This window comes from Narcine bancroftii, chromosome 5 (genome assembly GCF_036971445.1).
Source record: "Narcine bancroftii isolate sNarBan1 chromosome 5, sNarBan1.hap1, whole genome shotgun sequence".
Taxonomy (NCBI): domain Eukaryota; kingdom Metazoa; phylum Chordata; class Chondrichthyes; order Torpediniformes; family Narcinidae; genus Narcine; species Narcine bancroftii.
The window spans coordinates 94,923,559-94,950,866 of NC_091473.1; the positions used below are offsets into that span (position 1 = coordinate 94,923,559).

At 44.4% G+C, this 27,308-nt stretch overlaps 2 protein-coding genes across 6 annotated transcripts in view; one reads left to right on the top strand and one right to left on the bottom strand.

Annotated features, from left to right (window-relative positions):
- Positions 1–9,499, bottom strand: part of wls (Wnt ligand secretion mediator) — a 167,909-nt gene extending 158,410 nt beyond the window's left edge. The window contains exon 1 of one of the 3 annotated variants that reach the window (XM_069938422.1): positions 9,397–9,499. Coding sequence is in view for 2 of the 3 variants with exons in the window: in XM_069938418.1 (XP_069794519.1) it covers positions 5,606–5,704 (99 nt within the window). In the remaining variant the exon portion in view is untranslated. Of the gene's footprint in view, positions 1–5,605; positions 5,804–9,396 lie in introns of those variants that run through there. The other 2 variants (XM_069938418.1, XM_069938419.1) reach the window with 2 other exon arrangements.
- Positions 9,296–27,308, top strand: part of LOC138763737 (probable methylcrotonoyl-CoA carboxylase beta chain, mitochondrial) — an 88,999-nt gene continuing 70,986 nt past the window's right edge. Inside the window, exon 1 of one of the 3 annotated variants that reach the window (XM_069938417.1) lies at positions 9,296–9,588. In XM_069938417.1, coding sequence (XP_069794518.1) covers positions 9,572–9,588 — 17 coding nt within the window. In that variant the 5' untranslated portion in view covers positions 9,296–9,571. The remainder of the gene's footprint in view (positions 9,589–27,308) is intronic. The other 2 variants (XM_069938415.1, XM_069938416.1) reach the window with 2 other exon arrangements.

Consider the following 27,308-nt stretch of genomic DNA (forward strand, 5'->3'; position numbering starts at 1 on the left):
TTTCCTTGGTTCCTGTGACAAGTGAGGGAAGAGATAGCTGTGGCAGTGGCTATGATCTTTGAGTCCTCTTTGGTCACAGAGGAGGTGTCGGAGGATTGGAGAATGGTAAATGTGGTCTCCTTGTTTAAAAAGAGGTAATAGGGAGAATCCTGCGAAATATAGAACAGTGAGTCTTACGTCAGTGGTGTGCAAACGTTTGGAGAGGATTCCTAAGGAATCTTTAGGAATGAGCATTTGGATATGTACAGTCAGCATGGCTTTGTGAAGGGAAGGTCGTGGCTAATGAGCCTAATTGAGTTTTTTGAGAAGGTATCAAAAGAAATTGATGAGGGCAGGGCAGTAAATGTAGTCTGTATGGATTTTAGCAAGGCATTTGACAAGATCCCCCCCATGAGAGGCCTGTTCAGAAAGTCATGAGGCCTGGGATCCATGAAATCTTGGCTAAGTGGATTAAAAGTTGGCTTGCATGTAGAAAGCAGAGAGTAGTAATGGTCGGGAAGTATTCTCCCTGGAGGTCAGTAACTAGTGGAGTTCTGCAGGGTTCTGTTCAGGTACCCCCTGCTCTTTGTGATATTTATAAATGACCTAAATGAAGGGGAAGAAGGATGAGTGAGTAAGTTTGCAGATGATAAAAAGGTTGGAGGAGTAGTGGAAGGTGCTGAAGGTTTTTATTTAGGTTACAAAAGGGTATAGACAAGATGCAGGGTTGTGCAGAAAAGTGGCAGATGGCGTTCAATCCAGTTAAGTGTGAGGTGATGCATTTTGGTAGGTCACACCAGAAGGCTGAGTACAGGGTTAATGGTCAGTTACTTAAGAGTGTGGATGAACAGAGGGACCTTGGGGTCCATATCCATACATCTCTCAAGGTTGTTAAGCATATTGATAGGATAGTTAAGAGGACCTGTGGGATGTTGGTTTTATTTTTAATGGGGGATTGAGTTCATGAATCAAGAGTTCATGTTGCAACTTTACAAATTTCTGGCGAGAATACAGAGTATTGTGTTCAGTTCTGGTCACCTCATTATCGGAAGAATGTGGAAGCTATGGAACAGGTGCAGAAGAGATTTACCAGGATGTTGCCTGCATTGGAAAATAAGTCTTATGAGGCAAGGATAGCAGAGCTAGAACTTTTCTCTTTGGAGCATAGAAGGATGAGAGAAGACTTAATACAGGTTTACAAGATTAGGGTGGACAGCCAATGCCTTTTTCCCAGGGAAAGAACACCAAACACCAGAGGACATATGTACAAAGTGAAGGGAGGAGAGTTTAGGGGAGACATCATAGGTATTTTTTTTTTTTTAAACACAGAGTTGTGGGTGCCTGGAATGGTGGTGGAGGCTGAAATATTAGGGGCATTTAAGAGACTCTTACACAGCAGATGGATGAAAGAAAAATAGAAGACTACAAGGTGGGAAGGGTGTAATACTTTTATTTTGGTAGGAATATATGGGTCAGCACAACATCAAGGGCCAAAGGGCCTGTACCGTGCTGACATTTTCTATGCTCATAAAGGGAGCATAGAAATGATTTAGAAATTACTTAAATTGAAGACAAAAAAAATGTATTTTTGCATATAATAGCAGTTAAAATCTAATCATTAGAATCAAACTGCTTTTAGAATCGTTTTTGGAATTACCGGTATATTTGTTTTCATTAATTATTGATGTTAACATACTCTCTATTTGTAATGATAATAAAATACAATTTTCATATAACAGTGATTACATTTCAAGTATGTCATTATATGTGATGCATTTTGTGACATCTTGAATTGGACTGAAAACACAACATAGGCAAAAAGAAATTGATTTACAGGTATATAAAGACAAACCTGTGAAAAGCTTCTATAAAGTGAAAATGCCTAATTATAACCGAAAAGAGTAAGAATCATCTTAAACAATGGAAAGAACTCCAAACACAGGGTCTGAAGTAAAATCAGAAAATCTTAGAAATAATGCATACTCATAGGTTAGGCAACCTCTGCGGGAAACAGACAGAAGATTTGAGAAAAGGTCTTTCATCTATAATGGAAAAGATTCAGATTAACAACATTAAAAGAAGTGCAGAACTGCAGGTTGGGAAAGCACATCCATCACAGGAAGAGAATTCCCGTCCCAACAATAGTACAAATATAAATGATTATTATGCTTGAAGTTAGGTTAACGGGACAAAAATAATTAAAAATACTTCATTTAATCATTCCAAAGAAAATATCAGCAGGATTTTTTGCAGCAGTGGGATAATAATAATGTTTGAAGTGGAGATAATGGAAGCTGACGGAGGATCAGAGTTCAGTTGTTTCTTTTCTGACAATTTGTCTGCTCAGTTCTTGCATATTAATTTGTATTTAATTATTGTTTCTCAAATTCCTTTCAGGACACTATAGCCATTGAAGTATTTTTGAAGTGCAATGCATCGGAGATAAATAATGTGCTCTCCTTTTTCTAACCTGGTTTTATATCCACATTATTCAAGTCATTGGTGAGGCTGTAGCAGGACAGATATCAATAAGATTGACAGAGTGCAGAGAAGATTGACTAAGATGTTGCTGCATCTTCAGGAGTTGAGTTACCGGGAAAGATTAAACAAGTTAGGACCACACTCCTTGGAATGAAGAAGAATGAGGGAAGACTTGATTGAGGTTTATAAGATGATGAGGTATCTAGACAGTAGATGTGAGTAGGATGTCCACTTAGACTGGGGGAGATAAATACGAGAGGTCATAGCTTTAGGCTGAAAGAGGAGAGGTATAAGGGGAACATTACGGGAAAGTTGTTCCACTCAGAGTTGTAGGAACGTGGAATGAGCTGCCATCTATACAGTGAATGGAGATTCAATCTTGAATTTTAAAAATAAATTGAATACATGGATAGGAGAGGTCTGGAGGGTTATGGAATGAGGTCAGTGGGACTAGCTAGTTTTATTAGTACAGACGGGAAGGGTCGAATGGCCTGTTTTCTGTGCTGTAACATTCTATGGTTCTATGAAAGAGACTCTCAGTTTAATGTCTCAATCAAAACTCACAGCACTCTCTCAATAGAGTCCTGAGTGGTCAGTCCTGACTTTTGTGCTCAAATATTGAATCCACAAAGCTTCTGATTCAGATGAGAGTGCTACCAACCAAACCATGGCTATAGTGAACAACTGTCTCTGTTTAGTCAGGACTGTTCAGAAGTACAAAGCACAAATCCCTTGCTGAATATCTCTGGGTCAGAGTTTTTTTGGAGCCTCCCAACAGACAACAGGCTGAAAATTGTGAAATGTGAAAATGCATCTACATTTAGAACAGGATGATGATGAGGTGACAATGATGAGAGTTTATTTTCATTATATACTGAACGTACAATGTACAAATGCACCAAAATAAGCACTTGCTTCAGCCACACAAATATACAAATTACAAGAGTATAAATTAACTGACTACAACATGCCACAATGGAAAAATAAATAATAAATGTAAAAGAACGAATAAATAAGATTTCAAAAATAATATTTCAATAGTGCAGACAGATCTTTTGTGTGTCCCAGAGTAGGGTGACATGTGGAGGTTGAAGCATTTGATAGCTGTTGAAGTCTTCTTGAATCTGGAGGTGCTGGACTTCAGGCTTCTGCCTGAAGGTAGCAGCGGGAAGAGATTGTGACCAGGATAATGAGGAGCCTACAAGACCAAGCCTCCAATGCTGGTCTCCACCTCAATCCCAGTGGCAAACAGGACCAAGCTTCCAATGCGGGTCTCCACATCGACCTGCCAACCCACAGGACCAAGGCTCCACCGCAATCTCCCACCCTGGCTTCGGTCGCCTACAGGTCTGACCTCCCAATGCAAACTCTCACCCTGGCCCCGGCAACCTACAGGATTGAGCCTCCTACGCAAACTTTCATCCTGGCCCTGAGTGCCAACATGACCAAATATCTGTCACAAACTCTCTCTCTGGACTCTCTCACCTCCACTCCTCCTTCTGACTTCCCCAACCTTCTTCTTCCCTTGGATCCTTCCTACCCTCCACCTTCTGATCCACCCTATCCTCCTCTTCCCCTTGACCATCCACCCAGGTGAAACCTTGTCTGGTGATGTGCTATCAATAACTCACATCAGACTAGAAGTTGTGATTAAATAGCTTTAATCACCATAAATTGCAAGCACGTCTCACATGTTGCTGGCCCGGTTCCAAGGCAGGTACTGAGGGAGAGGTTTGGGCAAAATCGCCTTTATGGGAAACCTGAAGTGGCGGAGTCACAGGTACTGGGGCAGGCCAGCATATACAATACATTCTTATTGGACAGCATTAACAGTTACACAGTTGGTCCACCACACCTGGTCTTTGCCAGCCTTTCTGATCTTGCCCTTCAGAGATGAAACACTCTGTCCTCAGCAAAGGCCTCACCTTCGTCCTCCTTCACTCTCACTTCAACGAGTTCCGCTCACATCACAATACCAAACTCTTCTTCCTTCGGCTCCATCTCCATGCTCACTTCTACAACGAGGATTCTTCAACCCCACAACAGATGCCTTCTCCCACTTGAATCCTTCCTTCTCCTGGACACCTCATTCTAGCCTTCTGCCTGTACTTGAACTAAATATTTCCAACTGTCACTGAAACATCAACCGTTTCGATTTCACCACTCCCCTCACTCATCCCATCTAAATGCCTGGCCCACCACTCTCTCCACACTAATCTCAACTTCACCATCAAATGTGTAGACAAGGGTTGTGCTATTGAGATCTGCTGCACTGACCTCTATCTGGCCGAAGCTAGATGACAACTCTTAGACATCTCTTCTTACTTACCCCTCCACAGGACCCCACCAAAACTCATCAAACCTTTGTACCACGCTCTATCTCTGAACTCATCTCTTCCGTAATTTCCATTGCACGGTCTCCAACCATATTGTTTGTCAACCTGCACTGCCTGGTTCTACATCCTCCCCAAGATACACAAACCCAATTGTCCCAGCATATCCATTGAGTCTGCATGCTCCTGGCCCACTGAACTGGTATCTGCTTACCTCAACTCCGCTTTGTCCCCACCAGTCCAGTCCCTCCCCACCTACATCTATGATACTTCACATCAACAACTTTCAGTTCTCTGAACAGGACTGTGTCATCTTTACCATGGAGATCCAATCACTATACACCTCCATCCCCCATATTGAGGGCTTCAAGCCCCTTATTTCTTTCTCAACATCAGACCCAACCTGTTCCCCTCCACCATCACCCTCATCTGGCTGGCAGAACTTGTCCTCACCCTCAATAACTTCTCCTTTGACTCATCCCACTTTCTCCATGTCAAAGGTATAGCCATGGGTACCTGGATGGGTCCCAGCTATGTCTGATTTTTTTGATGGCTAATGGAGTAGTCCATACTACAAGCCTTCATAGGCATGGCTTGTCAACTCTTCCTCTGCTACGTCGACGACTACTTTGGTGCAACCACGATGAGCTTGTTGACTTTATCCACTTTGCTGCAACTTTCTCCCTGACTTCAAATTCACTTGGCCTACCTCCAGAAACACATTCTCTTTTCTTGATCTCTCAGTCTCCAGGGCTGTCAATTAAAAAAAATAAGACGCGTTGCAAACACTCAGTATATTTTCCATTATATACCTGTAAAAGTTCGATTGAGTTCTCAACGACATGCTTCACATTTGCCTCAATGTGCTGGCTCCAGAAGAAATCCTCCAATACGTGGATTCCCAGGAACATGAAAGTATGAAGGTTACACCATCAATGGAGACTGGTGTGTAGATCCTTGGCTCCTCTTCCTAAAGTCCTTAATCAGCTCCTTGCTGATGTTGAGAGCAAGAATCATGTTCTGGCACCACTCAACTGACTCATTATTACCCTTTATTCAGTCAACATCAGAGGTGTCATTACTGACACTGCATTTCTCCCCAGGGTCCTACTGCTTGGGTGTGTTGCCGATGGCTATATACAGGTTTTAAACATCCTGTTAATAAAGGAGCCAACGGTGTTTTGTTTTATTCAGGCAAACCTTACTTTACGCAATTAATTTGTCCCAAATTTTATTCGCGCAAGATGAATTTGCACTATGCAATTAATAGAATCAATGGGAATAATTACAATGAATCTCCGTCTTTTTGGATTGTCCATCAAGATTTATAAATTGTGTTTTAAAAACAACTTTTAGCTGCATATAATCCCAAAACTATTAAGGTTAATAAAAATAATTAGGATATTTTTAATTTATTTCATAATTATGTCATAACTAAACTATTTTTAGAAACATTTATCCAAAATTGAATGCACAGATTTTGATTTTTTTTTCTCATTATACAATTTTCTATAGCTAGCAATCGCTTTTTCTAAATTTCTGCGGACTTCCATGCTTCTTTCTATGTTTGGATCACATTTAGATAAAAAATCCTTGGGGTTCAAATCCCTTTTGAAAATGTTTTGGATATTTGATGCATTTGTATCAGCGCAAGCAGCTTCTCTTACAATTCTTATGTTGTGTAATCCTGATCAATGTTTAAAGCAGTCAAACCAACCTAAACTTGCAGCAAAAGTTTCCGTATCCCCTTGAAATTTATTTTCTTTAAACATTGAAAAGACGTTTAAAGCTTTGGTTTGAATGTTTTTTGCACAAAGTGTTATTCGTTTTTGGTTACAATGAAGTAGCCATTCCATTTTAATTATGAATGGAATTCTGTTTTGAGTAATTTGCATGCTTAGAGAAACTGATGCAACTTTACCTTTTTCTTTATATTTGTGCTTCTTACTTAAAATCGTGTATACTGTCGACTCATTGTAGTCCAGATCGTGCCCGATTTTCACATTGCTGGCACCATCATTTAATAACTTTCAATTTTTCTTCTAAAGTAATTGCTTTTCTTTTCCTTTTAATATCACTGACAGATTTTTTTTACCACATTTTCTTTTATCCATATTTAATAGGGAGCACATTTAATGGTCTGACTGTAAATTGCGCATATTTTATTTAGGGCTGTTCACACCATCTACTTGTAACTCAAGTTTTCCAGAAATTTCCAGAAAGATCTTGTGATAACTGAATAGTTACATGTGTAAAATCAGAAATGGTCAGAGTTTTCCAAATCGCAATAAGTCAATTTTGCGTTGACTGAAGTAGCATAAGGTGGGGTTTGCCTCTATTCCTACAACCATGGAAGTCTGTGTCCATGATGGCAGCATTTGCTGGGCAGTGTACCACAAGGGGTGCAGACTCTGGGAGAACAGCAGTCCAGTGCAGGACACCAAATATGGGAAGAATAGCCTCCATTAAGATGAAGTATGGAAGACAACCCTATAGGAAGGTGATCTCATCAATGGACCAGGGAGGGGCTCAGCAGCTGAAGAACCGACGCGATCAAAAGTCCCACTGAGGCTGCCGTAGCTGGAGACTGGATCATGGAAAACAGGTATTGTAACCGGGATTTTAGAAGGTGCTGAGGGAGAGAAAGGGGCCCTGAAATGCCTCAGGTGCTAAAGGCATTTACACCAAACTTACTTAAAAGATAAACCGGGAAATAGCTTGAGATTACCAGAAAGTAGCAGCTATGAATATTTAATCACAGACACAATGATAGTTAAAAAATTTATAACCAACATGTACATCAAACTGCAATATAAGGAAGAGGATAAACCGAAACAAAGTTGGGAAAAAGATTTAAACATAGAGATAAAGAATGAAACATGAGAGGAGTTACATATAGGAACAATGAGGAAGACAATAAATACTAGATAACGTATGATACAATAGATTATATATTACTCCTCAGAAATTAAAAGAGTGGTACCCAACAGCATCGGATAGATGCTTTCACTGTAAAAAAGAGACTGGAACAACATTAAATGCAATTTGGACATGTACAAAAATGAAAACTTTCTGGAAAGATCTAAACTTAGCATTAAACAAAATCACAAAAAATAATATACCAAAAGATCCAAAAAATTTTCTGTTAAATAATATAAGAAACAAAAAATTAGGATTAAAATTAGACAGACCCCAAAATAGATTTATTCTGATAGTGCAAGCAGCAGCAAAAAAGTGTATTATGACAACTTGGAAAATGGAAGCAAGCCTTAAAATACACAGAAATGAACAAGTGTATTCCATTAGAAAAAAATTACATATAATCTGAAAGACAAATATACATTATTCGAACAAATTTGGGAACCATACACAAAATTTGTTAGAGAATGGCGATCACAGACCTCCATCTCTTAAAAGGACATGATTATGAACACGATAAGATTTAAATATGTAAAAGTGGACGATATGACTTCTTTGCTTTTTGTTATTTCTTTGTTTTATGTGTTTTATTAGTTATTGGTTTTTGGAGGGGGAGGGATGAAAGAGGGGTAAAAAGAAGAAATGTCACTGTATACATTAGTGATGATCATTTGTGAATGCTGTTATTGATACGATTCATGATTCATCTTTATCGAAGGTTTGGATCTTGAGCTTAGGCTGCCAATGGTTTGATCAGGAGACTGGCTGCAGAGGCTACAGGAGTGCTGGAGGTGAACCTTCGAAGGGACTCACTTTTGCTTCTCTTGAGTTAATGCTCATGTTTGCCTTACAGCAGAAAAAAGTTGAAGTATATTACATTTTTACGTGACAGTAAAAAGAATCTTGCATTTATAAATTGCACTGAAGCCAAACGTGGCTGTATAATTGAACAAGGAACAGAGTATAACAGGAGGGTAAAGAAATAAATCAGAAAAAACATGTAGACACTGTGGATGAAATAAAAAGACAAAATGCTGGAGAAGCTCAGCAGGTCAAACAGTGCCCTTTTTATCGCAAAGGTAAAAATACATAACCGACATTAAGGGTTTGAGCCCTTCATCAAGGGATGAGAGAATGCCAGCAGGCGTTCAAACAAAAAGGTGGAGAGGAGATGACTGGGAGAAAAAGGAGGGAGTTGACAGCAGTCACGAGGGGGAGGAGAGCACTGGAAAGACAGGAAAGAGGGGGAGGGGAAAGAAAAGGCGAGCAAATTTAGCCAAAAGCAGAGAAGTCAATGCCCTCTGGCTGAAGAGTGCTCAGACGCCAGAGAGGTCGATGTTAATGCTTTCTGGCTGGAAAGTGACCAGTGTCATGAAGGTTGAAAAGAAATCAGCTGTGACCCACGAGTTAAGGCTTATTCGAAAGGTTTTTTCCTCCGAAGGCAATTCCATACCTCTCATTTTTAAATGAGATAACTGAGTGCCAGCAGCTACTGTAAATTATGCCTCGGAGGTAAGAGGCCAACAGGTGTTGATGGCATATGTGAGAGATTGGAAAAGTCAAGGAAACAATGGGATCCCCCCTCCGAGGTAGTGGTGTGGCCCTGATGAGCCGAACGGCCTCGTGTTATAATCCGAAACCATTTTCTCTTGACCGGTTATTTAATCATTCCTCGCATAATTACCAGAGAGGGAAGAATCAGTGAAGGCCACTCAGCCTGAGTCGTGGTGCTGCTCCATGACGGTTCCGCCCAGGGGGTGGGGTCGGCAGCGGATCCGCGCGCGCGCGCCGACGGACGGACTTCCGGCTGCTCCGGGTCAGCGCCTCGACGGAGCTCGGTCCGGCCTGTGGACAACAGGATGAGCGAAGTCGCAGCGTAAGTGGCGTGTGGCCCGATCCGGGTCCACTCCTCTCATTTCCTGAACAACCCGGGCCTCGGTTCGGTTGTTTAAACTGCTTAGCTCAAAAACAAATCGTGGGCATCCCGTTTAACGTTCATATCTTGGCGAAACGTGCACACGACAGACTGAACTTTGGTTGGGGAAATTGAATGGAGGTTGACTTTCCACTTCACCCCTCTTATCACCCCTCTCTCGCTAGCCAGCTCAGTTGGCCCGGCCTGTTCCTGACTGCAAATCAATGTGGAAAAAGAAACCCAAAATATTAGAAGTGATAATAAATGCTAGCGGAACGCAGCCAGGGGTCGAAATGGTCAGTCGACTTTTCAGCCCTGGACTCTATCAGGAACGGGATTATTCTTTACTGTCATTCATAAAACCCACACCACTTTGTTGCCACTTTCCACCCCAACAGCAGCCCATGCTCCAAGCCTTCACAGGAAAGACTCCTCAACTCTTCCTCTGCAACGTCGATGACTTCGCTGCCTCATCCACAAAGGATGAGCTTGTCAACTTCATTTTTCTAGCGACTTCCACCCTGACCTCAAATACACGTGGTCCATCTCTAGCAAAGCTTCTCCCTCTTCTTGATCTTTACGTCTCCATCTCGGGAGACGTACTTTCGACAGACATCTAGAAAACTAAAACTCCTCGGCTACCCCCAGTCCCCTGTAAGAATTTCATTCCCTTCTCTCAATAGGCTCTTTCAGGTGGCCAGAGTATTTCGATGTAATGCCGCATATTCTACCCGTATGCGGCTCTCGGAGTACCCACCTGAAAGAGCGGGTCGTGCCTCCGAGGTGCATTCAGCAACCCTCCTCTGGGAGGGATAACCTTCGGATCGCAGAAATCCCCCGACGCACCTGAATGCAGCCGCCTGAAAGCGGCTGCTAAGGGGTGGGCTAATAACAATCAGCCAGTGATCCAACTCCCTGTGCCTGACAGCTTTCCCTCTACAATCATCAATTTGGCCCTCACCCACTTATCCTCCATTACCTGCACATCTGCCCAGGCCCCCTCCACCCCCAAGCGCTACAAGGACGGGATTCTGCTTGTCCTTAGCTACCACTCCACCAGTCTCCACGTCAAACATATTCTCCTCCCCCCATTTCTGCCACCTACCATGTAATTTCCATCACAAGACACATATTCCCCTTTCCATCTTCTGCAGGGACTGCTCTCTCTGTGACTCCCTTTTCCACTCCTCCCTCTTCACCAATGGTCCCCTTAGTGCCTACACCTGTGACTGCAGGAGATGCTCCATTTGTACCCACATGTCCTTCACTGCCATCCAGGGCCCCAAGCATTCCTATCAAGTGAAGCAATATTTCACTTGTGAATCTGCAGGGATCATCTACTACATCCAGTGCTCCTGATTTTGATCTCCTCTACATTGGAAAGACTGGGAGATTGCTTTGTTGATCACCTCATCTCTGTCTTCCGCAATAGTGTGGATCTCCCAGTGGCCATCCATTGCAATTCCCTGTTTCATTTCCTTGCAGACATGTCTGTCCATGGTTTCATACACTGCCAGACTAAGACCATTTGTAAATTGGAGGAACAAGACCTCATCTGTCTGTCACCCTCCACCCTTCTTTTTTCCCTGTCGCCTTTCCCCAGCTCTGTCTGTCTCTCATTCCTTTTCCCTGTCTCCTTTCACAGAGCCAAAACAATTTTCACCTCCTCTCATCATTTCCAATTAGCACTTCTTGTTGGTCTGGGCTCCTCCCCCAGCCATCTTTGTCTTTATTTTCAACCATCCTCTGCTTATTCTTTGCTTATTTCCTGAAGGACTCGTCTATAACAATGGTAATATATCTTTACCTCCTATAGCTGCTACAAGACAGGTTGATTTCCTCCAGTACTTTTGTGCAGACTTTCGTGTTGCAATCCATATCCTTATCTCCTTGTACTACTGCCTTTACCCTACCTCTCCCAGGTCCTTCTGGTCCTCACAAGCCACCACATCTGACATATTATCCTCTGACACTTTTACCAACAACAAAGCAATTCCACTACTAGCCTCATCTTCACCCTGATCTGCTTTTTTTGCAGGGACAAGTCTCTCTGAAACTCCCCAGTCTGCTCTTCCCTCCCCACCCACTTCCTTAGGCACATTCCACTGTATCTGCAGCAAGTGCAAAACATGACTCCACACCTCCTCCCTCTTCTCGATCCAGGGCCACAAACAGACCTTCCAGGTGAGAGAGAGCTTTACATTAATGCCATCCAACCTATTCTTCATTCAACGTATTCTGTATGGCCTTCTCTACATCGGTGAGACCAAACACAGATTGCGTGAGAGTGTCTGTGGGTCTAAATTTGAACTTCCTGTAGCCAACCATTTTAACTCCCTGCATACATTGTTCCAACAACATGACTGATCTTGACTTTAATCTTTGCCAGGGAGAGGCTAAATGTGACCTTGAGGAACAGCACATTATATTCCTCGTGAACGGTCTTGAACCTACCAGCATCAACATTGATACTTCTAATTTTAGGTCACCCCCACCGAGTTCCATTATTTTATCTCTTTGCCTACTCCTTGTGCTTATTTTTTACATTAAACTGGATTCCTTCAAAGTTGCCATTTTTTTAATGTCTCATTTTAAATAAGAATATAACATTGAAAAAAACCTAAATGTTGACATACCCAGGTCAGGCACCAAATGTGGAGAAGAGCAGAGTTAACATTTCATATTGATACCAATGATATAGGAAAAAAAATGGGATGAGGTCCTACAAGATGAATTTAGGGAGCTAGGAAATAAGTTAAGGAGTAGGACCTCAAGGGTAATAATCTCTGGATTACTACCGGTGCCACGAGCTTGTTAGAGTAGGAATAGCAGGATAGCTAGAATGAATATGTGACTTGAATGGTGGTGTAGGAGGGAAGGTTTTAGATTCTTGGGACATTGGAACTGGTTCTGGGGCAGATGGGACTGGTACAAACAGGACGGTCTACATCTGGGTAGAACCGGGACCAATGTCCTCGGGGGTTTGTTCGCTAGCGCTTTTGGGGAAGGTTTAAACTAATGTGGTAGGGGGATTGGAACAAGTGCAGAGAGACAGAAGGGTGTAAAATGAGGATAGAAGTAAAAGGTAGTAAGGTGAAAAACAATAGTGACAGGCAGGTAAAACCAGGGCGAAAATTGAAAGGTAAATGGGATAATAGTGTGGCTAAAGCAAGTCTGAAGGCCTTGTGTCTGAACGTAAGGAACATTCTTAATAAGGTGGAGGAATTGAATGTGGAGATAGCTATTAATGACTATGACATAGTCGGCATCACAGAGACATGGCTTCAGGGGGACCGTGTCTGGGAGCTCAACATTCAGGGTTATTCGACATTCAGGAGGGATAGACAGAATGGAAAAGAAGGTGGAGTAGTGTTGTCGGTTAGGGAGGAGGTGAATCGATAGAAAGGAAGGACATTACTTTGGAGGATGTGGAATCGATATGGGTAGAGCTGCGAAACACTAAGGGGCAGAAGAAGCTAGTGGTAGTTGTGTATAGGCCACCTAATAGTAGCAGTGAGGTTAGGGAGGCATTATGCAGGAAATTGGTAATGCATGCAACAAGGTATAATGGGTGACTTTAATTTGCATGTAAATTTGGTGAACAAAATTGGTAAGGTTAAAGAGGAAGAGGATTTCTTAGAATATATGCAAGATTTTTTCTAAATCAGCATGTCGAGGAACCAACGAGGGAACAGGCCATTCTAGACTGGGTATTGAGTAATGGGGAGGGGTTAATTAACAATCTTGTTGAGAGGAACCCCTTGCGCAAGAGTGACCATAATATGGTGGAATTCTTCATTAGGATGGAATGTAACAGATTTGATACAGATACAAAGGTTCTGAACTTAAAGAAGGGTAACTTTGATGGTATGAGACAAGAATTGACTAAAATAAATTGGCAAATGGTACTTAAAGGACTAACAGTGGAAATGTAATGACAATCATTTAAAGATAGCTTAGAGCAATTACAACAAATGTACACCCCAGTTTGTAAAAAGAATAAATCAAGGAGGGTAGCACTTCCTTGGCTAATGAGGGAAATCAGGGAGAGTATCAAATCCAAAGAAGCACCATTTAAACTAGCCATAAAAAAATAATATTCCTGATGAATGGGAGAAATTCAGAGTTCAACAGAGGAGAACAAAAGGATTCATTAGGAAAGGTAAAAAGGATTATGAGAGAAAGCTGGCAGGGAACATAAAAAATGACTGTAAAAGCTTTTATAGATACGTAAAGACAAAGAGGTTAGTTAAGACAAATGTGGGTCCGTTGTGGTCAGAAACGGGTGAATTAATCATGGGGAACAACGACGGCAGACCTATTGAATAACTACTTTAGATCTGTCTTCACTAAGGAAGACATAACTAATCTTCAGGAAATTGTAAGAGATCGTGGATCTAATGTGAGGAAGGGACTGAAGGGAATAATTGTAAGTCGAGAGGTTGTGTTAGTTAAATTGAAGGGATTAAAGGCAAATAAATCCCCAGAGCCGGATAGATTGCATCTAAGAGTGCTTAAGGAAGTAGCTCAGGAAATAGTGGATGCAATAGTGATAATTTTTCAAAACTCATTAGATACTGGATTAGTTCCTAAGGATTGGAGGGTGGCAGGATCAATGGTACCCCATTCTTTAAGAAGGGAGGGAGAGAGAAATTGGGAAACTATAGACCAGTTAGCCTGACATTGCTAGAATCAGTTATTAAAGATGCGATTGCAGCACATTTGGAGAGTAGTGGTATCATTGGACAGAGTCAGTATGGTTTTGTGAAGGGAAAATCACGTCTGACTAATCTACTAGAATTTTGAGGATGTAACCAGTAGAGTGGATAAGGGAGAACCAGTGGATGTGATATATCTGGACTTAAAAAAGGCATTTGGTAAGGTTCTGCACAGGAGACTAGCGTACAAACTTAAAGAGCACAGTATAGGAGGTATAGAGAATTGGTTGACGGACAGGAAGGAAAGAGTAGGAATAAATGGGTTCTTTTCAGATGGCAGGCAGTGACTAGTGGGGTACCGCAGGGTTCCGTGCTGGGGCCACAGTTATTTACAATATATATCAATGATTTAGATATGGGAATAGAAAGCAATATCTTGAAATTTGCAGATGACACGAAGTTAGGTAGCGAGGTTAGCTGTGTAGAGGATTCAAGGAGGTGCAGGGTGATTTGGACAAGTTAGGTGAGTGGACCAAGTGACAGATGCAATATAATTTGGATAAATGTGAGGTTATCCACTTTGGAGGAAGAACAGGAAAGAGGATTATTATGTAAATGATATTTGTTTAGGAAAAGGGGAAATGCAGCAAGACTTGGGTGTCGCTGTGAATTCGTCATTGAAAGTGGGCATGCAGGTACGGCAGACAGTGAGGAAGGTGCATGGTATGTTGGCATTCATAGCAAGAGGTTTCAAGTACAGGAGTAGGGACGTCCTATTGCAGCTGTACAGGGCCTTGGTGAGACCACATTTGGAATACTGTGTTCAGTTTTTGGTCTCCTTATCTGAAGAAGGACATCCTCGCCATGGAGGAGGTACAGAGAAGGTTCACTAGATTAATACCAGGAATGGAAAGACTTGCATATGAAGAAAGGTTGGATCGACTAGGTTTATATTCGCCGGAATTTAGAAGACTGAGGGGGGCATCTTATTGAAAAATAAAATTCTACTAGATGCAGGAAGGTTGTTTCCGATGCTGGGAAAAACCAGGACCAGGTGCCACGGTTTAAGGATAAGGGGGAAATCTTTTAGGACTGAGATCAGAAAAAAATTCTTCTCTCAGAGAGTGGTGAATCTGTGGAATTCTTTGCCACAGGAAGTAGTTGAGGCCGGTTCCTTCTCAATAATTAAGAGGTTAGATTTGGCCCTTGTGGCTATAGGGAAAAGGCAGGAACTGGGTACTGATCAGCCATGATCATAATAAATGGCAGTATAGGCTTGAAAGGTCAAATGGCCTACTCCTATACCTATTTTCCTATGTTTCTATGTTTCTATCCTTCAGTGTTATCATCTCTAGTCCTCTGCCTCTATGAAACACTCCCAATATGCAGTAACGTTGGGTGTAGAGTGTTTAGCAATTTCCATCTTTCCTTCAACAACTTAGAAATCATTTCATCCATTTGACTTTTCAGCTTTCAGGACATGTTCTTTATCTTATCAAATAACACAACTGACTTTTTAAAAACATATTTCCAGATCCTCTTTTCTTGTCTTGACCAATTTAAAATACTTTTTTCATATGCCTTCTCTGTCCTTTCCAAAAAGAACTTCATATATTTTATTGGTTCCACCTTTTTCTTATTTTTTTTAATGAATTAAGCAATGTCTTTGTGTGGTTTAGGATACAGGGTATTGTTTTTAAACTTTTAATAAAACGTCCTTGTTTACTGATGTTAGTGTGTGAGTCAATACAAAGATGGAAGTTGCTAGATTAATGAGTCATTTGATCTCAGAAAAGACAGCTCATTGCTAAAATTGACTTTAGTAAGTCTGGCTTTAATACTGGAAAATAGTCCAATTTCCTGCTTTTGTTTGTCCTTTATAAACATTATGTGCCAGATTGTGCTGCCTTCACAAAAGCCTTAAATACTCACTCTTCAGACTTCCAGAAGAGAAATGCCTGCTTGGGGAGGCTTAGAGCTTTGAAATAATAGGTTCAAGGTTCCTTTTATTGTCACGCAATAATACATTAAAAATATAACAATCATGATGTACTTTTTTTCCTGGTGTAAGGCATGCAATCTTTTTTTCTTTGGCTTGGCTTCGCGGACGAAGATTTATGGAGGGGGTAAATGTCCACGTCAGCTGCAGGCTCGTTTGTGGCTGACAAGTCCGATGTGGGACAGGCAGACACGGTTGCAGGGGAAAATTGGTTGGTTGGGGTTGGGTGTTAGGTTTTTCCTCCTTTGCCTTTTGTCAGTGAGGTGGGCTCTGAGGTCTTCTTCAAAGGAGGTTGCTGCCCGCCGAACTGTGAGACGCCAAGATGCACGGTTTGAGGCGATATCAGCCCACTGGCGGTGGTCAATGTGGCAGGCACCAAGAGATTTCTTTAGGCAGTCCTTGTACCTTTTCTTTGGTGCACCTCTGTCACGGTGGCCAGTGGAGAGCTCGCCATATAACACGATCTTGGGAAGGCAATGGTCCTCCATTCTGGAGACGTGACCCACCCAGCGCAGCTGGATCTTCAGCAGCGTGGACTCAATGCTGTCGACCTCTGCCATCTCGAGTACTTCGACGTTAGGGATGAAAGCGCTCCAATGAATGTTGAGGATGGAGCGGAGACAACGCTGGTGGAAGCGTTCTAGGAGCCGTAGGTGATGCCAGTAGAGGACCCATGATTCGGAGACGAACAGGAGTGTGGGTATGACAACGGCTCTGTATACGCTTATCTTTGTGAGGTTTTTCAGTTGGTTGTTTTTCCAGACTCTTTTGTGTAGTCTTCCAAAGGCGCTATTTGCCTTGGCGAGTCTGTTGTCTATCTCGTTGTCGATCCTTGCATCTGATGAAATGGTGCAGCCGAGATAGGTAAACTGGTTGACCGTTTTGAGTTTTGTGTGCCCGATGGAGATGTGGGGGGGCTGGTAGTCATGGTGGGGAGCTGGCTGATGGAGGACCTCAGTTTTCTTCAGGCTGACTTCCAGGCCAAACATTTTGGCAGTTTCCGCAAAACAGGACGTCAAGCGCTGAAGAGCTGGCTCTGAATGGGCAACTAAAGCGGCATCGTCTGCAAGGAGTAGTTCACGGACAAGTTTCTCTTGTGTCTTGGTGTGAGCTTGCAGACGCCTCAGATTGAAGAGACTGCCATCCGTGCGGTACCGGATGTAAACAGCGTCTTCATTGTTGAGGTCTTTCATGGCTTGGTTCAGCATCATGCTGAAGAAGATTGAAAAGAGGGTTGGTGCGACAACACAGCCTTGCTTCACGCCATTGTTAATGGAGAAGGGTTCAGAGAGCTCATTGCTGTATCTGACCCAACCTTGTTGGTTTTCGTGCAGTTGGATAACCATGTTGAGGAACTTTGGGGGGCATCCGATGCACTCTAGTATTTGCCAAAGACTTTTCCTGCTCACGGTGTCGAAGGCTTTGGTGAGGTCAACAAAGGTGATGTAGAGTCCTTTGTTTTGTTCTCTGCACTTTTCTTGGAGCTGTCTGAGGGCAAAGACCATGTCAGTAGTTCCTCTGTTTGCGCGAAAGCAGCACTGTGATTCTGGGAGAATATTCTCGGCGACACTAGGTATTATTCTATTTAGGAGAATCCTAGTGAAGATTTTGCCTGCAATGGAGAGCAGTGTGATTCCCCTGTAGTTTGAGCAGTCTGATTTCTCGCCTTTGTTTTTGTACAGGGTGATGATGGTGGCATCACGAAGGTCCTGAGGCAGTTTTCCTTGGTCCCAACAAAGCTTGAAAAACTCATGCAGTTTGACATGCAGAGTTTTGCCGCCAGCCTTCCAGACCTCTGGGGGGGATTCCATCCATACCTGCTGCTTTGCCACTTTTCAGTTGTTCGATTGCCTTATATGTCTCATCCTGGGTGAGGACCTCATCCAGCTCTAGCCTTAGGGGCTGTTGAGGGAGCTGGAGCAGGGCGGAATCTTGGACTGAGCGGTTGGTACTGAAAAGAGATTGGAAGTGTTCTGACCATCGGTTGAGGACGGAGATCTTGTTGCTGAGGAGGACTTTGCCGTCTGAGCTGCGCAGCGGGCTTTGAACTTGGGGTGAGGGGCCGTACACAGCCTTTAGAGCCTCGTAGAAACCCCTGAAGACGCCAATGTCCGCGCTGAGCTGGGTTCGCTTGGCGAGGCTAGTCCACCACTCATTTTGGATCTCCCGGAGTTTGCGCTGAAGATGGCTGCATGCGCGACGGAAGGCTTGTTTCTTCTCTGGACAGGATGGCTTTGTAAGGTGAGCCTGGTGGGCAGCTCTCTTCTTTGCCAGCAGCTCCTGGCTGCCTCCCCCTCCACGTGCTCCCCCTCCACGTCCTCCCCCTCAAAAGATGCTCACAAACTCAAGCTAGCATGCTGGAACATCAGAACCATGCTAGTCAAGGCTGACAGCCACCGACCTGAACGTCGGTCTGCCCTCATTGCACATGAACTCCTCAGACTTGACATCAACATAGCCGCTCTCAGTGAAGTCCGCCTGGCAGATGTAGGCAGCCTCCAAGAACGCGGCGCGGGCTACACACTCTACTTGTCTGGCAAGCCTTTGGATGAACGACGCCTATCTGGTGTAGGCTTCATGGTCAAGAACTCCATTGCCTCCAAACTCGAAAACCTTCCGACAGGCCACTCGGACCGAATCATGTCCATGCGACTCCCCCTTCAAAACAAGCGTCGCATCACCCTCATCAGTGTCTATGCTCCAACCCTCCAGGCGGAACCAGCAGAAAAGGACAAGTTCTACACTGACCTGCGCAACCTCATCCAACGCACCCCTACAGCCGACAAGGTTGTCATCCTTGGCGACTTCAATGCTCGCGTCGGCAAAGACTCAGAAACCTGGCCAGGAATTCTAGGCAAGCATGGCGTCGGCAAGTGCAACGACAATGGGCGCCTCCTGTTGGAGCTCTGCGCAGAACAGCGGCTTGTCATTACAAACACCCTTTTTCAGCAGAGGGACAGCCTGAAGACTACCTGGATGCATCCCCGATCCAAACACTGGCACCTCCTGGACTACATCCTGGTGCGAGAAAGTGACAAACGAGATGTGCTCCACACCAGGGTCATGCCCAGTGCGGAATGCCACACTGACCACCGGCTGGTTCGCTGCAAGCTCAACCTTCACTTCAAGCCAAAGCCCAGGAACAGTAAAGCCCCCAGAAACAGGTTCAATGTTGGAAACCTGCAGTCAGACGAAGTGAGAGGAAACTTCCAGGCAAACCTCAAAGCAAAGCTCGACGATGCAATCTGCCTCACGGACCCGTCTCCTGAAACCCTCTGGGATTAGCTGAAGACTACCATACTGCAATCCACTGAAGAGGTACTGGGCTTCTCCTCCAGGAAAAACAAGGACTGGTTCGACAAAAACAGCCAGGAAATCCAGGAGCTGCTGGCAAGGAAGGCATGCAATGATACATTAAAAATTTAACATACATGATGTACTTTAATTTTTTTCCTGGCGTAAAGCAGACAAAGAGTTGCCACTGTATTTTTACAAAGTGCGAGAGAAAGAGAAGCAAAAGAGAGTGCCTTCAGAGTCACTGAGTAGTGTCCGTGGATTTGCCTTCAATGCTTTCGCAGCCTCTACAGCCGCACAGACTCCTGCTCAATTCATCGGCAACCGAAGCTCCAAACGACCAATACAATCAGGAAGTCTTCGGGAAGCCTTCTCGCACTCAGCACCCTCTCAAGTCCCAGCTCAGACATATGGTTCCCATGAGCCAGCTCCAGCAGCCCACAGCCCGTGCGGGTCTCCTGATCGTGTCGCAAACAGCCCGCAGCCTGAGCAGGGCCCCCCATCATAAGCCTATGTAGGTCCCTTAGTTGTTGAGCCGCTAGCTGGTCTGCTTCCACAGTCCACTTCCCTTTAGGGTCTTTCGTCAGTTGAGCCCTGACTTGTACGCCACCATGGTCACTGTCTTGTAATATTGTCTGCTCCTTCTCAGTAGGGGGGCGTTCTCCCTGTTTCTGGTGTCCCTGTGTCCTTCCACTGTTCACTGCAGTCTACAACCCCTCATGGCTGCTCCCAAGCACAAACACCACTATCTTCAGCACAAATTTCACGGTGGTAGGATTTTACTTACAAACACCATCAACTCCTCTAACCAGCCGTTTAAACCCTGTACAGAGCCACAAGTATTAGGACTGTGCATTTGAAACCTCTGGAGCAGCACTGTGTTTCCTCTCTCTGCTCACTCTCCTGGGCTGCTCCAGTGTCAGCGCTGCAGAGCCACAATTTAAAAAAATATTTCATTTAAGATGAGAGAAAACATGAGGAGTAAAGAAAATAAGATTTTGGAAATGTTTTATGCAGTTAAAGTCCTATATAATGTGGGTGGGTGTGTGTGGGTCAGTCAGAGAAATAGAGTAGGATGAATCATGTATGCAGTGCTGTTAGGTTTTTATGCATCTAGAATTTTGCAGATGTCCTTGGAAGCAGTAATTTTGTCTTGGTCTTTCTTAGGCTCTAAGATCAGCAGAAACTGCTTCTTGACCAAAACCTATATGCCTAATGTCAGGAGTGACGAAACATTTTTGGTTGTGGGCCACATACAAAAAAAATATAAGGAGTAACAGGCCAAATAGTATTAAGCCCAGCAGTTTTCAACCATTGTCAGCTCCTTTAACGGGCCATTTATAGCCTATACAGACCTGTTAGCAGTTGGACTGGGCGGTTGGACTCTGCAGGGGAGCGCTGAGACATCACTCCCCACTCTCCATGGGATCGCACCAGTGAATGCTGTTACAGCATCTCCAGCAGTACTGCCATTTATTTTTACTAATGTATCACTTAAAAGTGGGAAATGGGCTGCAGTTAGCCCAGGGACCATGGTTTGAATGAAAATAAAATAATCATTGTGTGGAATATTTAATGTAATTGTGCAGGAAACAGAAGAAAAATGGAATTATAGTAGATTTATGACAGAAGAGGCCATTCTGCCATTGTTCCCTGCCAGTTGAAAAAAAACTTTCCCATCCTGATTTTACTTTCCAGCAGTACTGTATGTTCATGTTCATGGCCCTGCAAATTGTAATCTTCATGGTCCTATTTGCATATAATTGAAATGTTATAAGAGTTTCTGCATCTATCACGCAGGCACTGAGTTCCAGAGCACTCACACAATATTTTCATCTACTCTTTGATCCTTCTACCAATTACTTTACATTTATGTATTTGGTTTTTTAACCCACTTCTCAGGGAAATAGATTTTTCCTATTTTTGCTATTTCGGTCCTCATAATTTTCCCTTCTGCCTTCATTGTTCCAAACAAAACCACTTCTAGCTTATCTAATCTTTCCTAACATCTACAATTTTCCACTCCAAGCAATATCTTCATAAACCTCTTTTGCGCTCTGCAATGCAATTACATTTTTTGTGGTACCCTGATCTGTATGCAGTATTTAACCAGTGACCTGACTAATATGTACTGTTTAGAGTTTAATTTGTTTGCACTTATATTCTGTGCTTCATCTTGGAAAGGAAAGTACCATTGATCCTGCCAACTTTCAGGACTTGATAACATCAATTCCAAGGCCCCTCTGTTGCTACAGATCACTCATTATCCTCTCACATTGTATGTTCCATTGCTTGGGACAGCACCGGTATCTCATCCGTCAGGGCAGACGGGATCCTGTCCCCTAAGCTGTCCAGGTGCATTAGTCTAGTTACCCTCTCACGTCTGGAGAATCCAAACTTATTTATTAGTAGGGTTTTCAGCGCAGTGTATTTGCTACCTTCTGGTGGGGCCTGGATGAAGTCGTCTACCTGGGCCATGGTCTCTTGGTCCAAAGAGCTAACCAAGTGAAAATACTTTGTGGAGTCTGATGTAATCTGTTTGATCTAGAACCGTGCCTCTGCCTGGATTAACCATGTGCGGGGCCTCATATCCAGAAAGTGGGCACTTTCAATGCAACAGCACTTACCGCTGCAACGTCTATGATGCAAGGTCCAAAGTAGGTTTGGATCTGTCGGGGTCACCAATGTATCTGTGCTAGCAGAGTGAAAGATGAGATCAGTAGTCAATGGGTTTGTGCAGAACTCATGAGTTTATTTTGTCTCACACGCAGCATTCTTAAGGCGCTTGAAACTCCCACCCCCTCGTGCTGGAAGTCATGTCATGGCGCGCGCTTTACACTCAGAGCCAGTTCGCCTGACCACCAAGCACGTGGATTGCCACAACCTCACATTTCTATATATTAAATTCCATTTATAATTTTTCAACCCATATGACTAGTCCATCTATCTCTTCCTGCAGTTGAAAGTTTTCCTTGTAACTTCTTTAACCTGCTTTTCCTAAGTTTGTCATTAATGTACACAGCGTAGCATTCATGCTACGCGAGTGTGGAGAAGACCAACACGCACACCAAAGCCTTGGAAAATGAGACTGGTTTATTGCTCTGGCTGTTGCGCTTATATTGGTCCCGGGTGCTGATGCCAGGGCCCTGTGTCATTGTAGCACAGGCCTGGAATTGGCTGGCATTCCCGCCAGAGTTCCCCATCTTCCCGCCAGAGTTCCCCATCTTCCCGCCAGAGTTCCCCATCTTCCCGCCAGAGTTCCCCATCTTCCCGCCAGAGTTCCCCATCTTCCCGCCAGAGTTCCCCATCTTCCCGCCAGAGTTCCCCATCTTCCCGCCAGAGTTCCCCATCTTCCCGCCAGAGTTCCCCATCTTCCCGCCAGAGTTCCCCATCTTCCCGCCAGAGTTCCCCATCTTCCCGCCAGAGTTCCACATCTTCCTATCATGCGGAGGTTACCTGCGACGATGTCTGGTGTCACCCCCAGATCTGCGCAGTCGCCACATTTGTCGGCCAATGTGCGAGCCGGTCTGTGTCTCCACGCGCAGGTCACTACAACAGCATAAATAGTTGGAATGTAGAAGTCCACTTGTTCCAACCTGCCAGTCATATTAATACCATCAGCTTTTGGTTCCTGCCACTGAAGTAATCATGAATCAGCCTTCATGTGGATGAGACTTTATCAAAAACCTTTGCTAAAATCCATATAGAGAACACTCCTGAAGGAATTCAATCAAATTGTCCCTGAATAAATCCATTCTGACCATCCCAGATTATTATGTGCCTTTTTACGTAAAGTTTTAAACTGTCCTAAATTGTTCATTTAGTGATACGGCATGGCACCATGTCCTTCTGGCACATTAGGCCCACATCACCCAATTACACCCATGTGGCTAATACATCTTTCTAACATGAAAGGAAAACAGTGCACCTGGAGGAAATCCATGCAACCACTGGCACCTGATTTGAACCTGGATGGCTGGCATTGGAAGAGTTTTGCACTAACCATGATGCTATCTGTGCCGTCCTATGGAATGGAATCAAATACCGTACCTGCCACTAAAGTTAATTGAACTTGTTTCACAACAAGTGGTTCATCACTTCCTTTTAGTATCAGTATATTGTTAGCATCCTCCAGTTCTCTGGCACCTCTCCAGAGAAGTTTGAAAAAATTTAGTCAGGACATCTGCAATTTTTCTCTCTTGTTCTTTTAATAGATTGGGATATATTTCACTCAGAGAAATGATGATTGATTCATTTTCAAAGATGATAAAGTCCTCGACATTTACTCTTTTACTATATTCACCCTCAGTTGATATTTCAAGGAAATTTAACTGCAGCAATAGCCTCATTTTTCTTTAAACCTGTAATAGATGTAAAATACATTCAAAACCTTGTTTCATCCCTTACCCCTACATGCTTTTTATCTTTTTGGCCCTTATTTTTGCAAAACGTATTACACCTGAATTGAAGTCTTTGTTTTGAATACAAGTCTCCCTTAATCTGTACCACTATCAATGAAAATAAACAAATATTTTCAGTTCAGACAATGGAAATTTTTACTTAGGTTTGCTGGAAATTTGATTCTGGTTTCATGAAATTTATACTTTCAGTCCTAGATTATTTGGATGCTATCCATGAACATTAGTATTGCAGAATAAGTTGTAGCATTCACAAATGTGTACAGTTTTCCAAAGTATGCACTTTTGATTGTACTGATAAATAGCTGTTTAGGTGATCACCAACTTAATGGACATTCTTATAAATGAATAAAATCTCATTGTGGCAGTACACATCTCTGTGAGCGAATTAGCCCGTTTGTACCGCCACGATGGCGGGGCAGCTGCAGAAGATGGTGCTGTCAGGGCTTGCTAATTCCTTTGTGGCTTAGGCCACAGCTGGCGCCCCGGGCCACATGATGACATCACTGCTGCACGTTGGCCTTAAAGGGGCTTACGTGAAATTCAAATAAACAGTTCTCTTGAGTTCCACCGAGTCCAGTGGTGTTTTCTGTGTTGTAGCAGCCACTACATTGGTGACCCCGCAGAGCCCAGGCAATATCTGGTCTCAAAACATGGATTCATCAGCGATCAGCGCTGTTTCTGTGAAACCCCCCCCCCCACCTTTTGACTAATCGGCCCCACATGTGGTTCGGGCAGGCGGAGGCGCAGTTTCGACTCCAGCGGATCATCTTGGACTCCACCATGTTCTACCACGTGGTGAGTGTTCTCGATGAAGAAACGGCGGCCAGAGTGGACAACCTGATCCACGATCCTCCTGAGAGGGCAAGTACATCACCCTCAAAACCTTCCTCCTCAGCACCTTCGGACTCTCCCTTCGGCAGCGTGCGGCCAGGCTGATGCACCTCGATGGCCTGGGACAGAGCCCTGTCTGCCTTAATGGATGAGATGCTCGCACTGGCAGAAGGTCACAAACCCTGCCTGATGTTTGAGCAAGGCTTCCTCGAACAAATGCCAGAGGACATCCAGCTCCTGCTAGTGGATGAAGACTTTTCAGACCCAGGAAGGTCGCAGCCCGTGCCAACGTGTTGTGGCGGACAAAGCAGGAGAACAAGGCCACCATGAACCAGGTCACCTGCCCTGCACCCAGCCAACCACAGCCAGCCCCTAGACCGAAGATGGAGGAGCACCAGTCGACCTGGTGCTTCTATCACCAACACTGGGGAGCACAAGCCGCTCGCTCAGGCCCATGCCATGGCAAGGACCCCTGGTTGGCATGCCAGCAGCAACATCTTCCCCATATCTCGAAGTTCGCCACCGACATCCGACACCGGGCGGGTAAGGACAATGTCGTTGCCGACGCGCTTTCCAGACTGACCATCCACAACTTTTCCCCTAATACGTCCAATTAGCTCTGGCCCAGAGGGACGATGAAGAGATGCAGGCCCTCCAAACTGCCATCACCGGCCTGCGCCTCGATGACCTGAAGCTGCCAGGCAGCCAATACACGGCCTGTGTGATGTCTCGACAGGCTCGCCGCGACCAATAGTTCCCCCCCACAGTTGAGGCAGGATGCATTCCGGGCGATCCATAACCTGGCTCACCCCTCAGTCAAGACGACGGTGCACATGGTGACAAAACGTTTCGTCTGGCATGGGTTAAAGAAACAAGTGGCCCAGATGGTGAGGAACTGCACACATTGCCAAGCATCCGAAGTTCAGCATCATGTTAGAACCCTGATACAGCACTTCAACCCACCAGCCAGGAGGTTTGAGTATATTCACGTCGACATAGCTACCTCCTTACTGTGGACGACGAAGTGGCCGGAAGCCATCCCACTCGCCGAGTCCTACGCCAGAGCCCTGCTCGCAAACTGGGTCACCCGTTTCGGCATTCCAGCCCACATGACCAGCAACAAGGGCACCAAGTTCACCTCCGCCCTCTGGGCGCATCTGGTGAACCTCATGGGGATCAAGCTCCACCACACCACGGCCTATCATCCCCAAGTGAATGCACTTGTTTCCACCGACATCTCAAGGCAGCTCTCATGGCGCGGCTGAGAGGACCCAACTGGACAGTCGAGCTCCCGTGGGTCCTGCTTGGCATTCGAATGGCTCCGAAAGAAGACCTCCAGGTTTCATCCGCGGATCTTGTCTATGGTGTACCACTGTTGCAACCAGGAGAGTTTCTCGGAGCAGACGCTGATCCCGGAGGTGAGACCCCGACCATACTCACGGACCTCTGCAACAAGCTCGCCTTGTTAGCACTCCCACCGCCTACCCCAAGGCAAGCACCTAGCGAATGTCCCCAAAGAGCTGGACTCAGCGGAGTTCGTGTTCGTCCGGCATGGCCCGCACCCAGCCCCCCTGCAGCGCCTGTATGAGGGCCCATACAAAGTCCTCCAGCAATTGGGAAAATCCATTACTCTGGACATTGGGAGCAGGGAGGAACTTTTCACAGTTGACTGGCTAAAGCCGGCACACGTGTACTTAAACCAACCCGTGCAGACGGCCCAACCTAACCGGAGGGGCCAGACACCCAAGCGGCGGGACGCTTAGGTCGTTTCTGGGGTGGGGGTGGGTTGTGTGGCGGTGCACATCTCTGTGAGCGAATCGGCCCCATTTGTACCGCCATGCTGGCGGGGCAGCTGCAGAAGATGGTGCTGTCAGGGCTTGCTCATTGCTTCGTGGCTTAGGCCACAGCTCGCGCCCCAGGCCATGTGATGACATCACCACTGCGCGGGGCGGAATTCCCGTTGGCCTTAAAGGGGCACGCGCGAAATTCAAATGAACAGTTCAACTGAAACCTCCATCGAGTTCAGTGGTGTTTTCTGTGTTGTAGCAGCCGCTACACCATAATATTAAATTCCAAAGTCTACAAATGAACATAACATTTATTCCTCTGAATGCAGAATTATTTTTCACTCTCTCTGCACTTTTTGTAATTGTTCTTTCTTAGTCCTTTATTCCCTAATGCCATTCATTACAATATCATTTAATTATCATATTGAATGACATGGACAAAACCAACCTGTTTGTTGCCAGTACAAAGCAATCAGAGCCATTATTTGTTCTCCCAGTGTATCTTTGACCAGCCCACTCTTTTTAATGATGAATAAAATGTCAGCATTATTTGTTATATATGTGCTGATTTCTTATTATCTAGAATCTTGCAGTTTCTCAGAGTGCTGAAACAATGGTCTGTTCTCTTACCAGCAGAGACTATAAAGCTAGTCAGGTAAATGAGTTAAAGTGAAGATAATTGATAAAAGTC